The sequence below is a fragment of the Marmota marmota genome, unplaced genomic scaffold, assembly GCF_001458135.2.
Source record: "Marmota marmota marmota unplaced genomic scaffold, marMar, whole genome shotgun sequence".
NCBI classification, from domain to species: domain Eukaryota; kingdom Metazoa; phylum Chordata; class Mammalia; order Rodentia; family Sciuridae; genus Marmota; species Marmota marmota.
This window is the reverse complement of record NW_026000082.1, coordinates 16,956,630-16,974,310: the sequence shown is the minus strand read 5'-3', so window position 1 is coordinate 16,974,310 and position 17,681 is coordinate 16,956,630. Positions and strand designations below refer to the sequence as shown.

The window sequence follows — 17,681 nt, the reverse complement described above, 5'->3', positions numbered from 1 at the left end:
ATGTCAGATAAATCTGCTTAATGATACTACAAGAATGAAATGGCATTACTTGAATATTCAAGGACTGTTCTAGAAGAGGGAAAAATCTGAATTCTATAATAAGGCATCCAAAGAAGGGCCTTGATGTGACTTGAGCATACATTTCAATGTTATCTTGGACCCAATTTCACTACGTATTTTAATACCTTAACCATACAGCACTTCTTTCAGTTCTCTGAATAAACTGGGATTCCTTGTGCCTCTATGCAAGCTCTAATGCCCTGCCCCTCCTCTTCTAAAAAACATTCCTTAAGATCAAAATGAAAGGCTGATTCCTCTATGGTATGTTCCTTCATTCTTAAGGAAGAGGTTGCTTCCACATTCACACTGCTAAGTGTCCATCTAACATCTCTACCATGCACATTTGTAGTGTGCATATGCATAATACACCTAACATTTTACAATACAATGTCATGTGTTTGTGAGAAGGCAGGATATAGCTTCTTATTTATTTTACATTTGCCCAGTGGTACTCATAATTTCTAGCTCATAGAAGGTACTCATCTTTTGCTTAATGAATGCATAAATGAATGACCTTGTTAATTGCTTAGATGAAGGGGAAGAAATGACAACCCAGGATTTAAAAGTTAGCCATGGATAACGAAAAATAAATATAATTCCCATGGAAATCAAGGACCAACCATTGTTCTTACTGGAGCCCAAGCCATTTTGTTCCTATTTTTCTAAAACACAAAAGACCACTCACATGATGAAGAGGCTACAACAATGAAAATGTTTTAAAAGAAGGAGAAACTAAAAACAGGAAAAAAGTCCCGGACAAGCTGGGCAAGCATTAAAACCATCTAGAGAAATTTCTTAAAATATATTTTTAGATTTTCTGCATCAAGATCTCTAGAGGTTGAGATTTTTAACATGAGTGAGTCTGATCAGTTAGGGGTTGGAACCACTAACCTTGAAAACAAATAACCAAAAGCCACACAGCTTTAGTCCTGGCTGTTATGTAGTCATGTACATTTAACTACGATGAATATCATGTATGTCTCAGATATTCTAGTTCTGAGGCTATTCCTAGGGAAAATCTTTCCAAATTATTATAATTTCCTATTACATATGGTAATAAGATCACTGGATTTTTTTAAGTCCTACAGGCTCTTCTATACTAACCTTTCTAATACAACTAACTGCTGACAAGTTACAAATTGACTATTTTAATGTTCCTCCCTGTTCAATGTAGCAGAGATGGGTTAATAAATAGTAGAACTGACCAAAAGGGAGAGTCAGAAGTACAAAAACAAATGTTCAAAGTTATTCACAAACATAAGATGTTCTAAATAATGGGAAATGAGCCTCCTCCATCATAAAAATGGGTAAATCACTGTGAATCAAATATAAATGCTTAAAATCCCACATTAAATTCAATGCCTAAAGAAAATCAAATAATATAGGGGAAAGCAAATGTATTTGTGATAAAATACTAATATTTGGGTGTAAGCCCCTAGTTCAGCTCCTTATAATCCCACCATGTGACCTATATATATAATACTTGCTTAACCCAAACTTGAGTTTTGCCCCTTGATAAAATGTAAGTTATAATTCCTGCCCTACCTAATTCACAGGATCTAAATCTAGCAGTATGACTGTGAAGGTCATGTACATACATATTATGGAAGGATACAATAAAATAGGTAAAAGTATGTCAAGATGATAACTGACTAATACAACACACGCTATTATTTATTAAACGGTCTAGCAAAAAATAGCCTTTCCAAAGCTTTAAATGTTTGGTAGGTAAAAATTCAATAAAGTCAGATTTTTTTTTCTTTTATGTTCCCAACATAAAATACTTCCTAACTCAAATGCTGGCATCTTTTCCCTCATTTGGCCAAAAAAAAACAATTCCCCACTGGGTTTCCAGTGGAACTGAAATGATTTTGACTGTTTTTGTTTAAGATTATCAACACAAACCTTTCCAAATCATGCAGTGTCTATGCCAAAATGCATTCTTTATGCAGCACAGTGGTAGGAATATATCATATGTGAACCACTGCTGGGCCACAGAGAATGGGATAGCATAATTTTTCCTATATTTTAGGAAAATTCAAAATATTTTTAACATATCCTTGTTGGATAGAGTGGTAATTTCTTTTCAATGTAACTTTTTATTTAGCTACAAGTTTATTTAAAGTAGGGAAGGAAAGGAATACTAAGTAATTGTTTCAGAAAATAAATATTTAGGTGGGTTTAATATATTGTAAATTATATAACAACCACTACCACAAATGTCATTTCTAGAGCTCTTCTGTGCTAAGCCTTGTTTTAAGCACTTGTTTAATTGTGAACTGATTTAATCTTCAAAATAATCCAATGGTATTGAAAATATCTTTGTTTTACAATGATCAAACTAAAACACAAAGACATCAGGTAATTTGTCTAAGGTCATATAGTTAAGTGACTGAAGCAGGATCTGAATCTAGCTGTATGACTATGGATGTCATATATATAATCACTAGGCTACTTTTCTGAGAAGTGAGTAATTCATAACTAATAAGATATAATAGCTAAAATAAAATGCTCACATGTGTACACATACAGCCTTATAACTTAAAAATTCATTAAAAAATTCCTAAAAGTTATAGAAATCTTCATCTAGTTGAGAAGATCCAGGGTCACTTCTGTTAAACTAGGATGATTAATTTCTAACTCTAACATCCTCTAAGAAGAATATGGTTTTTTATAAAACATCTAAATCCAAAACAGATAAAACAAACCTCCTAGAATTAAAATTAGTTTCAGAGGATATAGTCTCAAAACAAATTACTTTTATTTCAAAAATAATATCTTAACTAATGAAAAGTCACACATAAAGTTCAAAGGGACAATATTTTCAGAAACTGAATTCATGTTTAGTTTCAATTGTCAAGGTACATGTTTCTTTTTTAAAAAAGAAATAATGATGGTGGAGGAATTATCTATGCCTGTGTGGATTTGAGTGCAAAACAATGAAACTATTGAGAGGAAAAAGGAACTAATAATTTTTAGGCATCTACTGTTTGTTAGATACAATACTAGTCACTTTGCATTTACTACCTCATATAGTCTTTAAAGTACCCAGCCTTGGTGGATATTATCCCTATTTATAAGTAATAAAATTAAGGTTCAAGATTTCTGATTTCACCACAGTACAAAATTCAAACCCAGGTGTAAACTGTCCTTTACGCTAAATCATACAGCCTACATAAATTAACTAGAAAACTTATAGATCATACAAAACACTGAATAATTTGGTCTTATATCTTTAAAAATTTGTAAATATTTCTCCATATTTATTCACATAGCTCATCTCCACTATTTTCCTCTACTCAGATCCTTAAGATCTTCCAAAATGCTCTCTCCACTGACTTAGACTCTCAGTAGTTGCAGTCACCCTTTACTGAGCCTCATGCATCGCACCACATGCTCCACACATACTGACTCTTCAAAGGATCGGACAACTATATGAAATGGCTTTTATTCTTACAAATGAGAAACATCTTCACAAAAGTTCACTTTAACATAGAGGTGACAGAAAAGGTAACAGTGATTCTGTTCAGCTCTAGAGTCCATAGTTTTGCTTCTAGGCAGTATGGAACACTCTAAGCTGCAGACTTCAGTTTCCCAGATCATTCATAAAAGCAAGGTATTATGATTATATGTCTGGGAATGGTCAAAGATACTTGCCCATTTAATCCTATTACTTCTCTGAAGAATGAAGGGCAATAGTTATTAATATCCTATTTCATAAACAGACAAAAATGAAGTCCAGAAAAGTTGGAAGTACTTTTTCCTACTATGCAACATTGTTTTCAATCCCAGGTAATGGAAATATGAATATATTAGTTGAAAAACCGTACATGCATAAATTTCCTCCACTCTTTGTTTGCAAAACTCACTAATTACACTTAAAAAAACAAAAAAAAACTCAAGTAAATTAGTGAAGAATTAATTACCTTCATTGATAAGCAGAAATCACTACCAGGATGCACTTGTTTTCAATTCAATTATATATGTTCCAAGACATTGTTTTTCACTAAGGGTTTTTCTAATATCTTCTTTCTGAACTATATCATAAACACAGAAATTTCTTTAAACTTTTACTTTAACAGAAATGTAATGAGGCTTGACTCTGTCATTGCTCAACTAAAGAACATGGCTGGGGAAACATACCCAAAGGAAGGATATCTAAAGGAACCATATCCAAAGTCCTGTATGTGGAGCTATCCTATACATTAACTATGGTCTCTATGAGATCTTGGATCAGTTAAAATACATCTTCAGGCAATGTCCTTACATTTTAATGCATTAAGTTTTCATTTGAATCCACTTAGCTTCTTTCTGAAGAGGTATCAGCTCCACCATTTTGAAACAAGAACTATAACAAGTGGAGTTTTTTTAAACTGCTTACCTATTATAGAGGCAGAGTTGTATTTAGATTCAAGTCCAACATTACCATTTACTAGCTGTTATTTACCACTGACCAATTACAGTAGTTTAAAGCTGAGGAGTTTCCTCATCTGTAAAACTGAAATTTCACATAACTTCCCTAGGTCATAGACATGTTGTGAAAATCAAGTCAGATAAGGTATACAAATCACCAAGTACAGATTACAGCCTTGAATGAATATTAGTCTAATTCCCTTGGTTTAAGAACTTCAAAAATATATACTGAAGAGGCATGGGGATTAAAACAAAAACAAGCACTTTCTCACTCCCCCACAAACCTGAAAACATTCAAACACTATACAAATCCAAGCAGAATACATTCTCTTCCATCAGGCTCATGTACATTATTTAACCCAGCTTGAATGCAATATACTAAAATTTAAGATATATAAAAGATTGCATTTCATTGAGACTATTTTACTTCAATATTCACATTATACCTTTTATGAATTAAGAGAGATAAGCACAAGTTCTAGGACGGTTATGTATGAGCGCTAGAAGATACAATCCTTCAGTCAAAAATGAACTGCTTTGTGAATTACAAAAGATAAGACATTGGGAAAAAATGATTTTTAAGGGTCTTCTTGGGAACTAAAAAATTTGCATTTCATAGAAGGGATTTAAATTCCATTGCAATATAAGGTGCCCAGAACAACTGTACGTAATTTCTTCCTTGATCTATTGCCTAACACTATACTTATCATCTCTTGCAGTAGCAGTTTAGGAGGTGGTCCTACTCATATAATAAGCTCTGTGAATCTTGGTTAGACAGACAGACAAAAAAGCAAGCCATTATACTTTTTAAAAAATAATTCAAGAATATACTTTTGAAAAACTATGCTACAGAATCATTAACTAATTGAATTGAGGAACTATGGCTTTCTTCTTGAGCACCATGGGACAAACCATGTTTTTTCTACTATCTTTTCCATTTCTTCTGTCTCATGGCTGCAAGCACTTGCTGATAGTAAAGGGTTATCAGTCAGGACATCTCAATTCTTATATCTGGACAGAGTTAGACTTTGCATTGCTTTTAATGGCCCATCATGAATTTTTTAATGCAGTCATTCAACAAATATTGAACATCTCCCATGAGCCATAGGATACAGAGATAAATGACGTGTGACATCACTGACCAGCAGGAAGAGTTAAGGGAGTCACTGATAATTTGGTTTGCTAAGTGCTATAATAAAGATATGCCTAACTTATGGTGCTGGTGATACAAAGATGAAGAAATGCACCTATAACACAAGAGCTTACACAGAATATGCAAAACTGAGTCAATTCATATATATTAACAGTTTTTTTTAACTTGTCTGTCCTACCATCAATATTCAGGGTAAGCTCCTTGAATCTTGAGTTCAGAAACCTATTAGGTCCAGTACACAGTGGAAACTTTATACCCCTTGACCAACATCACCTCATTTCCTTATGTACTCTAATGGCTCTCAACCACCATCATCCTCTCCCCTCCTCCTATGAGTTTGTTTTGGATTCCCATATAAGTCAGATCATGTAGGATTTTTTTTCTGTTTTGCTGAATTTGCTTCACACAGTGTCTTCCAGCTTCATCCACATAACAAATGGCAAGACTTCCTTCTCTTTTAAATGGTGACTAGTATGCCTGTCCTACCATCAATATTCAGGGTAGTATTCCATTGTACACACACAATTTTCTTTATTCATTCATCTGTTGATAGATATAAAAGTTGATTCCATATTATGGCTATTTTTAATAATGCTATAAGAAAAAATAGGAGTGCAGATATCTCTTGGTGACCCCGATTTCAATTCTTTGGCTATAACTCTTGAAGAGGGATTGTTGGGTCATATGGTAATTTTATCCTTCATTTCCTGAGAAAAATTTCAAACTGATTTCCACAGTGATTATGTATATTCTCACAAACAGTATACAGAGGTTCCCTTTTCTCTGCATCAACAACACTTTGTATCTTTTGTCTTTTGGGTAATGGCCAGTTAGCACATCATTTTTAAAAGAGATTATTCCACATTTTGCATTATTGACACCCTTGCCAAAGATTACTTGACTACATATGCAAGGTTTTACTTTTGGCCTCCTTCCTCTATTTGTTTATATCTGTGGTTTTGTTTTTTTTTTTGTCAGTGCCACAGTGATTTACTACAGATTTTTTAGTATAATTTGAAGTCAGAAAGACTAATATCTCCAGCTTTATTCTTGTTCAAAATGACTTTGCCTATTTAAGGACTTTTATGTTCCAAATGAATAGACTGTTTTCTCCAGCTTTGTAAAAATAAAAAAAGCCAGTGGGATTTTAATAAAAACTGCATATGGAGATGACTTTGGGTAGTATAGGCATTTAACAGTACTGTATTCCAATCCATGAACACGGACAGGCTCAGTGGCACATGCCTGTAATCCCAGTGGTTTGGCTGGTACAGGAGGATCCTAAGTTCAAAGCCAGCCTCAGCAACTTAGCAAGTCCCTAAGCAACTCAGTGAGACCCTGTCTCAAAATAAAATATAAAAAAGGGCTGGGGATGTGGCTCAGTGGTTAAGTGCCTATGAGTTCAATCCTTGGTACCAAAAAAAAAAAAAAAAAGTTCCTAGTCCATAAACATGGTATATCCTTCCAACATTAGTCTTTTAAAATTTCATCAATGTGTCAAAATTTCCATGTACAATTTTTCACTTCTTTGGTTAATCCCAGAGCCTTTTTTTAAAAACTAACTTACATGGTATTGTTTTATTTTTTCTTTCAGATAGTTCAATGTTAGTGACTGTAAATGATACTGAGTTTTATGTGATGATTTTGTATCCTGAAGCTTAATTGAATTTATTAATTTTATCAGATTTTGTGTAGATCTTTAGGGTTTTAATAAATATGATAGTGTCATCTGCAGAGATACTTTTGCATCTCCTTTATAATTTGGGTGCCCTTTAAAATTTTGCCTAATTATTCAGACTAAAACTTCCAATAATATGTTGAACCACAGTGAAGGGGGCCTCTTGCTATGCCCCAGACCACAGAAGAAACATTTTCAAGTTTTTTCCCATAAATTATAGTTTGGACCTTAAGTCCCTCAAAGGCCCATGTGTTTAAAGGTTTGTTCCCCAGAATGGTGCTTTTTGGGTGGTGGTGGAAACTTTAATAGGTGGGATCTAGTGAAAGAGTTTAGGTCACTGGGATCATACTCTTGAAAAAGACTGATATTCTGGTCTCTTTTTCACAACTGAGCCACAAAGTAAACATCTTTGCCCCACTGCACACTTCCCACCATAATGTATGTCCAAACCCCAAAGCAGTGAGCCAATCATGAGCTGGAACCTCCAAAATCGTGAGCTAAAATAAACCTGTGTTCTTTTAAAGTTGATTATATCATGTATTTTTTTACAATAACAGAAGTTGGAGTAATATAAATGCTAGCTATGGGTATTTCATTAAATTCCTTATCATGAAAGGATATTGAATTTTGACAAAGCCTTTCAGCATCTGTTAGGATGAACATTTGGTTTGTATTTCATTCTTTATATATCACAGTTATTTTTGTATATTGAACTATCTCTGTATCCCAAGGATACAGAGATCATATGTCAGAATCAAATGGTATTTATCCTTAAATACCATTTGATTCTGACATATGATCTTTTTAATGTGTTACTGAACTAATTTTCTAGTATTTTACCAAATGTTTCTGTATATTTGCTCATCAGAGATTTAAGGTTTCTTGTAGTGTTTTTGGTTTTGGAATCAGGGTGATGCTGGTATCACAAAATGAGTTTGAGTGTTTAGCTTTCATGTTTTGAAATAGTGTTAATTTTCCTTGCATATGTGAAACAATTCACCCATGAAGCCATTGGATGTTGGGCTTGGTTGAAATTCAAGGAGAATTGAATTTCTTGTAATTGGTCAAGTTATTTCTTCCTGATTCAGTCTTGAAACTCTTTTAGTTTCTGAGTGGTTGAATTTATCCTTTTTACATAGGTTACTAAATTTTTTGGTATATAATGTATAATAGACTATGATATCTTTTATTTCTCTGTCATCCATTGTAATGTCTCCTAATTTTATCTGAAAGTTATTTTTTCTTAGTTATTCTAAGGGTTTGACAATTTATTGTTTCAGAAAAGCAACTTTAAACTAGGTGTTTTAGGCCTCCTAGTATTATCATTTTGTTGTCAATTTTCTTATTCAAATATATATGCTTTATACTTTAGGGTGCTCTAATGTTGGATGCAGATAGATTTATAATTGTTATATTTTTCCATTGACTTGAATCTTTCATTATACAATAATATTGTCTCTATAGTTTTTGACTTAAAGTCCATTTTGTCTGATAAAGGTATAGCTGCTCCTGTTGTCTTTGGTAAGCCCTTGGATGGAAAATCTTTCATCCTTCACTTTCAGCTTTCATACCCAAAATATCTCTTGCAGACAGAATACAGCTAGGTTTTGGTTTTTTTTATCTGTTTATTATATGTCTTTTTATTGGGAAGTTTCATCCATTTACATTTACTGTTAATGACTGGTAAATAAAAACTTGCTACTGCCATTTTATTAACCTGTTCTCTGATTTGCAAGTATTTTATTCCTATATTCCTGTCTTCCTTATTTTTCATAGTAATTTGGTTTGATTACCTTCTCTATCTTTTGTATATCTATACTTTTTTCCTTTGTGGTTTATTGTATGAAACTTCTGGTATGTAGCCATCTATTTTAATTTGCTAACAACTTATGTTCAATTACAAACAAAACAATTTTAGCTTCTTCTACATATACTTCATGTTTTTGAAATCAGAGTTTGCTTTTTTGTATAGTGAACTGTTTACTGAATTTTTGTCATTACAGTTAGTCTACACACACACACAATTTCTTTTTTGGGGGGGAGTAAGGGTACTGGGGATTGAATCCAGGGCCTTGTGAATGTGAGGCAAGCACTCTACCAACTGAGCTATATCCCCAGCCCCTCAATACTTGTTTTTTAACCTCTATATTAGGATTAAAGATTACTAGCACACCACCATTACAGTGTTAAATTATCTCCTATTTCACTCTATATTTGATTTTATCTGTGGGATTTATATTTTCATATTCTATCAAGTTGCTATTTAGCATTCTTTATATTTTCCTTGAAGAACTCCCTTAAGCAGGTAGGACAAACACCCTCCGTTTTGGTCTGGGAAAGATTTTATCACCCATTCATTTTTAAAGGATAGCTTTTCAAGATACACTTCTTTTCAGTTATTTCACTGCTTTAATCATATGAATCCTGGCTTCCGAGGTTTGTTAAGAAATCCACTGGTAGTTTTTACAAAGGTCCATTGTATTTTGGCAGTTTAATTGTAATGCATTTCATTGTAAACATCTTTTTATTCAATCATTTTGGGCTCTTCTGGATGTCTTGTCTTCTATTTCTCTTGAGTCTGGATGTCTACTTCCAAGGTTTGAAAAGTTTCAGTTATTTCTTTAAAAGCCTGCTGCCCCTTTATATCTCCTTTTTAACCTTTTATAATGCATGTATTGGTTATTTGCACTGTCCCATTAATACTATATACTTTTCATTTTTCCCTCCAACTAAATAATCTATTTTTGAATTCAATAGTTCTTCTGTTTAAGTCTGATCTTGAAGCTCTCTAGTGCATTTTTTAGTTCATTGTATTCTTCAGCTTGAGAATTTGTTGTATTTTATTCTCTTTGTTGGGCGTCTCAACATTTTGTTCATGGTTTGTTTTCCTGTTTTTGTTAGTCTGTGTTATCTTGTTATCTTACTGAGCTTCATTAAAATAATTATTTTGAATTTTTGTCAGGTAATTCATGTTTCACTTTCTTCCATTTGTTTAAGGTAAGTTAAAATGTATTGTATACTTTTGATGGTATCATGTTTCCCTGTACTCTTGCATTGGAGTCATCAATTTGGAGAAATCAAATTTAACAGACTATCTTTGGAGGAGCATGAACATGCCATGGCACTGGGACTAGTGGTACATGTAGAACCAAATGAAGGGGCATGCCACCACAACTTCAGATCTGCAGGAGGGTAGGATAAGTGGCACAATAGCTCAGGCAGCTGAGGTCTAAAACACTGACCACCAGTGTGGTCCTCAGCAGTGAATACTGTAGGGTTCTATGGTATCCACAGGGGTTGTTGGGGGTCCTTGGGGCTTTTGAGGCCAATGATGAGTGCACCCACATAGGGAAAGGCCAGAGCTGATGATGTGAGTACATATGTTTGCAAAAGCTAGAGCCAGTAGTGGAGCAGTGAAAGGTGGCTATGAGCTGGAACATGTATAGTGGTACAAACCAGCAGTGTATCAATAGCAAGTACATATGCTGTTGAGGGCTGGAAGAAGGCAAGCATACAGTGATACAAACCAGCAGTGCTTGTATATACTATGGCAAAAGCCAGGGCCAACTGAGTGCATGCCTTCAGTAACAAGAACTTGTCACAGGCATACAAGGTAGTTAAAATTGGTATGGGTAATGGGGTCAGGGCCAGTTATATGCAGTAACTGTACTGGAAACCAGTGTCAGTATGTCCACAGTGACACTGGCTGAAGCATCTCCTATTGGGGTAGGTAGTAGCTCAGGCACCTGGATCCATGAAGGCAAAAACCACAGGCTGTCATAAACAAAAGCCATGGATGATCCAAGAGAAGGCTTTTGAGGTCCTCTGAGTCAAAGGCTACTGGGGTCCTCTTAAAGGTAGGCCACCTTGGAATGTCATAAGTCCATATGACACAGAAATTCAACTTCTAGGTATGTACTCACAAGAAATGAAACAATATGTCCACACAAAAATTGAGGATAGGAAAGGCAGCAGAACACAACAGACACTAGTATGGCAATATGTAAATCAATGGATGTGTAACTGATGTGATTCTGCAATCTGTATATGGGGTAAAAATGGGAGCTCATAACCCACTTGAATCAAAGTGTGAAATATGATATATCAAGAACTATGTAATGTTTTGAACAGCCAACAATAAAAAATTTAAAAAAAAAAGAATCAAATTTGGGTCATAGGAGGTGTTATGATAAAGCTAATGACACTTTCTGGTTATACTTTTGGGGAAACCACCCTTATTTCCCTCTTCCCATCACCAGGTCATCTAATCAGCATGAGCTTTGGGTCCAGAAGATCTGGATGCAAGTCCTGGCTTAGCCACTCATGAGCTTGCCTCTGGCTTTTAGTTTCCTCATCAGAGCACATGTACTAACACATTCAGTGTCATCACAAGGAACAAAAATGACAATGTGTGTAATATATTCAATAAACTGGCATTTTCCTGGGAAAAAAAATTGAATATAATATTCATAGCAAATTTCATAATGAGCCCAAAGTGAAAATTCCCCAAATGTCTTATCAACTGAATAGATAAACAAAACATGGTACATTCATACAATGAATTATTTACTAATAAAAATAAATTAAATAATGAAACATGTTATATTTTTATGAACCCTGAAAACATCCTAAGTGAAAGAATGTAGACACAATAGGTCACATATTATATGCTTCCATTTATAGGAAATGTCCATAATAGGTAGAGAGACAGAAAGCAGATTAGTGTTTTCCAAGAGTTGAGGGGACAGGGTATTGGAAAGTAATTGCAAATTGTTAAAGGATTTTTTTTGGGGGGGATGATATTTTGTAATTAGCTAGTAGTTATGTTTGCATAATTCTGTGAAAATAGCAAAAACTACTTAATTATGTACTTTGAGAGCTAATTATATCTTAATAAAGCTATTATTAGCAAGTAAACACAATGATTCTCTACTTGCTCCTAGTTTTTAATCAGGAGCTTAATCTTTGAAATCAAATCACAACTACACTGCCTAGGACTTCCTGATCATACACATTAATCAATTGTACAATTATATAAATGTTAGACTGCTAAAATTATTATTTTAAATTAATCATTTCAATGCTTTATATGTGACAAAACTGAGTTTCAAGAAGGATAAATGATTTTGGAGTACCATAACTAGTAGTAGAACCAGGGAAGATTCTCCCAATGGTATGTCGTCATTTCTTGGCTAAATTAAACATTTTCTTTCCTAAAATTCCCTTTCTATTTAAAGAAGAAAATATATAAAAGGAAGAAAACAATCTTACTTATATTTCATAGTAAGCCCAATGATTATTATCACATTTATGGGAAATAAAGGATAGGAATAAACAATTGTACCTTTTGCTTCTATGAATGAGAAAATACAACTATATTAGTACTTGAAGGTTTTACTATTTAAAAACACTACAATACACAATAAGTGAGAGTAATAGAACAACAAAGACCAATCCTTCCATTAGGAAATGGAAAATAATCAGATGCAGCAAAGATGCTGTATATCTAAGAATATGCTCCCATTCTTTATAGATATGCCAAATTTAATCCATAGGAAGATGGTCATCAGTTTCTAAATTTTCTTTGAGTTCTACTTTTTGTGGCTCTTAGCTGATAGCAGACATAGGCACAATAAGTAATTTTCATGTTACTTATTCAGAAGATTTTCTGTGATAGTATATAATATTGTCTTTGATATACAAATTTGTTATTTTCATTAAACAGCAACTTTTAAAACAGAAGAACTTTTCATCTTTTCCCAAAAAAACACTAATTTCCACTGAGGATATGCTTTTCTAAAAAGAGCATTCATTATTCAATGCTAAAATTCAAAAGCTTGTTGTACAAAACATTATTTAACCTACAGCCAGAGGGTAACTCAGTATTTGTGTAGTGTTAGCATTTCATCAGTTGGATGATGTACCAGATAATGTACCAGATAAGAGCACTTGGGGTGGAGCAATGGGGAGTTGGGGAAACAGGGAGTAGTGGCTGTAACAACATTGTTATATGCTCAATTTAGGTTAGGAAATTCTGGGTTAATTCAATAAATATTTAAGAAGCATCAATTATGGGTCAGACTTTCTACTAGATACTGTAAAAGGTTTATCCAGAATTTCTTAAAGTCTCCCACATGGTAGTTTTCAGTATGATTATGGAGACCCTAGGACCTAACTTGGCTAACAGCCCCAGTTTATAAGTGCTGCCCCCACACATTAATAGCATCCATTTTCATTCCTGCCATTCTACGTAGGACTCAATAAGACACATACACATGCACCCACATGTGTGTGTCAAACCAACTTTCATGAAACTTACATGACCAATAAAAAATTATATCTACATTCCTATAAACATCTCTTAGAACATGGTCTGGGTCCACAGAACATGGTTTAACAGCCATACCATTCCCTTTATTTGACAGCTGAGGAAACTAAGGACTAGAGAATTAAAGAGATTCAACTAGAAAATGGCAGGGATGGGAGAAAGCCTAGGACTCCAGCTCATATTGCCATGCCCTTTTCTATATATCACAGATTGCTATACTAAAACATTCTTAACCTGAAGTTAAAAGTTCTATTATTAGATAACACATGTATATTGTTTCCTAACACAAAGTTATCCAATTTCCCATTTTAATTTTAATTTCAGTAGACTGCAAGTCATTTCTTTTTCTCTTTAAATCACAACTGTGGACTTAACCAATGATAGTCAATGAGAAAATATCTTGTAGTCAACTCTTCAAGCTTGTAAATAAATTTTACTTATTTCAAACACTTTGCTTTCCCTTCATTCACTCTCTGGTGAATTTGGCAACTGACTTTTGTTTCATATCTTCAAAGTGTCACTGGATTCATAGGTTATGTGTTGGATGGGAAACGAGGAGCTCATTTTATTATTCAACCAATAAAATTTTGAGTGCCTAACTAAAAAGCACTCTGCCATATTATTTTATTTCCCTATGGTTCCAAGTGTCCAATAAAGTGAGGCTGCTTCAAAATGCCAAAGAGTTTAAATTACAAGTCCCTATTTTTACTGAGTTTCTACATACTTGATGATATAGGCTATTTTCTGATTCTACTTGCATCAAAAGGCATGGCCCTTGAAGAAAATTGTGCAAAGCATTCTATCTTAAAAATTAGTTATTCACGGTTTATACATGGCCGCTGCTATGTCTAATCTTACACATTTTAGGTATCTTATAAAGTAGTTCTTCTAAAGAAGAACTAAAGAAAAGAGGAAGAAAATGATTATATAAGCTTTCTACTGTCATGTATAACTAAAAAGAACAAATAAAAAAATGAATATTAAAAAAGCTATTTCTTATGAGCTAAGAAATATACCTAGAAGAAAAGTAGAAACTATCAGTTAAAACAGGGTTTAAATTCTTGGGAAATTCATTTTATATAGTATATCTTTCTGTTCATTTCTAAGTTAATATTAATTAAAAATAAAAGAAAAATACAAGGTGATTAGGGCAGAAGAACATTTCTAGAAAGAAACTGTTCAATTTGTAGATGTTGATATGAGATATATGTGAGAAGCATGCTCTCAGAGATTGAAGTTGTGATTGTGTGGCATAGCTCTGACATCTGAAACAGCACAATCTCCTGCAATAAAAAAGGCTTGTTTATGAAAATGCACCATTTGAAGTAATAAACTTGATTCAGTGTTAACTATTTTACTCAATGAACCACCTGTTTTTAAAAAAAAATGAATACAGATATCGATCACATCAAACGATTTCATTGAGAGGTTGACACGGACATTCACACAGTTTATCATGGATGGTCTCAGAAGCTTTCCTGTGTATGAGAAACAGAACTACAGGCCTTTTTGTATAAGTTCCTGTACATCTTGTCCATGCTGTTCTCAAAGACGGGTCGGTGGGATTTTCCCTTATTGTAAGAGGCTGCCCTGGACCAGTATTCACCATCATCCAAATGGAGAGAGCCATGTGGCCGCGGATATGAGCTATAAAAAAAGGATATAAACAACAGTGAAACCAAAAGGTTTAAAACAATGGTAAAAGTAAATTAGAGGTAGTACTATTTAAACCTAACACTTTTTTTATGGGAGTGTGATACTTGGCAGGGGTGGGGAGGAGGACTGTGAAAAATAAAATACGCTAAAGGCTCTGCATCAAATACTGACTCTCTAAAAGGAGAAACAGAACTATTTGTGTGAAACAGTTACAAAACAATAAATGAAAATTTCATGTTGTTAAAAAGGAATTCAGAAAACAGGTATGGCTTGGTAAAAGCAGCACACAGATGGTCTGGTATGACCAGTATGAGAATAGCCTTTTAAAGTCAGTCTGGAACTTTGGGACCTTGGGAAATTCATTTAACTGTCTAGAGTCTCAGTTTTCTCAGCTATATTTTTACATATATATAATTTATATATATAAATTTTTAATTTTTAAAGTTAAGTGAGGTTAAATGATTTGCCTAAGAGCACTCAGCTAGAAAGTGACAGATGAGAAAGGAGATAGGTCTGTGGCTCCAGAGCTTTTCTACTACGCCACACTGCTATTACCCTCAGGAAGATGGAGAAACGTAGACTGAAGATGAAACACTTATGAAAAATAAAAATAACACAGAAGAGTCTGACTTTGAAGTAACAGGGATCTACTACAGTTTTAAGCATCTGGAAAAAAAACTAAAAAGAACAGATATGTAACTAATGAAATATATCAGGACTAGGTTAGGTGTAATATTCTTTGATGGGTTGGTAATATTTTTTGATAATATTTGTTGAAGATACTGAAGTTAAAATTCTACTGTCATGAACATTAATTTCTGGCTTTAACATAATTTGCTATAGATAAAACATCAATTTCTTCAGAGAATTTGAATTTTTTTAAATAAATGAAATCAATCTACTTCAACAAGTGAAATACTTATTATAGATTAGACCACTCAAGTCTGTTAGAGATTATGACATTTGTGTCATATGGAACTGTATTTCTTGACCATTAAATGTGACACTTTCTTCATATACTTAGATCTTACTTCATGAAACCAATTTCTTCCCCTGACTTATCAGTTCTGTAATATTATTGCCATTGTCTGTGGCAAAATAGGAATTCTTGGAGCTCTTTATCTGTAAAGAGAATTTATTTGGCTTGATGTCAGTCTTCATTGTACATAACAAAAATGATGACACAAAAAGGTATGGAATATCCACATGATCACCCTTAAACCCTGACACTGTCAATTGAGGATGTAGAATAATGGAAATATTTACACATCAACTTTGTGTAAAGTTTGGCATGACCCAGTTAGAGGGATTATGCAACTTTAACCCATTAATTCTATTCCTAATACCCAGAAAAATCTTTACACATGCGTAACAGTATGTATGTATAAACATATTCATAATAACAATGTTGGGAACAACCTAAATATCTACATTAGAACAGATAAATAAAAATGTGATTTGTGTCCTATGCAATGGCACATACACAGCACAGATATTGTCCTATACAATAGCAGAGGATACAGCAGGAAACGTTAATGACTTACAGCTGCATGAATAATTGTGTTTGAAAATGAAAAACAAGTAGGAAAAAAGCAAGCTGTGAATACTACACATAGTTATAATCACACTTATGTAAGGTTGGAAACAAGGACAATTAAATACATAATCACTTTTGGATGGGATACATGTGTGGTATAACTCTAAAGAAGAATATGACACAGCCACATCAATGTTTATAATAGCAGCACAATTCACAATAGCTAAACTGTGGAGCCAACCTAGATGCCCTTCAGTGGATGAATGGATAAAAAAAATGTGGCATATATATACACAATGGAATTTTACTCAGCAATAAAAGAGAATAAAATCATGGCATTTGCAGGTAAATGGATGGTGTTGAAGAAGATAATGCTAAGTGAATTTAGCCAATCCCCGCCAAAAAACAAATGCTGAATGTTTTCTCTGATATAAGGAGGCTGACTCATAGTAGGGTAGGGAGGGGGAGCATGGGAGGAATAGATGAATCCTAGATAGGGCCAAGGGGTGAGAGGGAAAGGGAGCGGGCATGGGGTTAGAAATGTTGGTGGAATGTGATGGACATCATTATCCAAAGTACATGTATGAAGACACGAATTGGTGTCAACATACTTTATATACAAGCACAGATATGAAAAAGTTTTACTGTATATGTGTAATAAGAATTGTAATGCATTCCACTGTCATTTATTTTTTAAAAAATCAATAAAAATGAATAAGAGCAAGATTAACAGAAAATTCATAGTAGCATTTATATCTGTGGAAAGAGATGAAACTTTTGAGGGACATATGGCTTCAAAATTATGAGTTATTTTCCACTTCTTAAGCTAGATCATGAATATCCATTTTATTGTTGT

General features: G+C 33.7%; 1 protein-coding gene across 1 annotated transcript in view; it reads right to left on the bottom strand.

Moving 5' to 3' along the window:
* Positions 1-3,492: 3,492 nt before the first annotated feature.
* Positions 3,493-17,681, bottom strand: part of Spata6 (spermatogenesis associated 6) — a 126,387-nt gene continuing 112,198 nt past the window's right edge. The window contains exon 11 of the mRNA XM_048816309.1: positions 3,493-15,279. Within this exon, the coding sequence (XP_048672266.1) occupies positions 15,099-15,279 (181 nt within the window). The 3' untranslated portion in view covers positions 3,493-15,098. The remainder of the gene's footprint in view (positions 15,280-17,681) is intronic.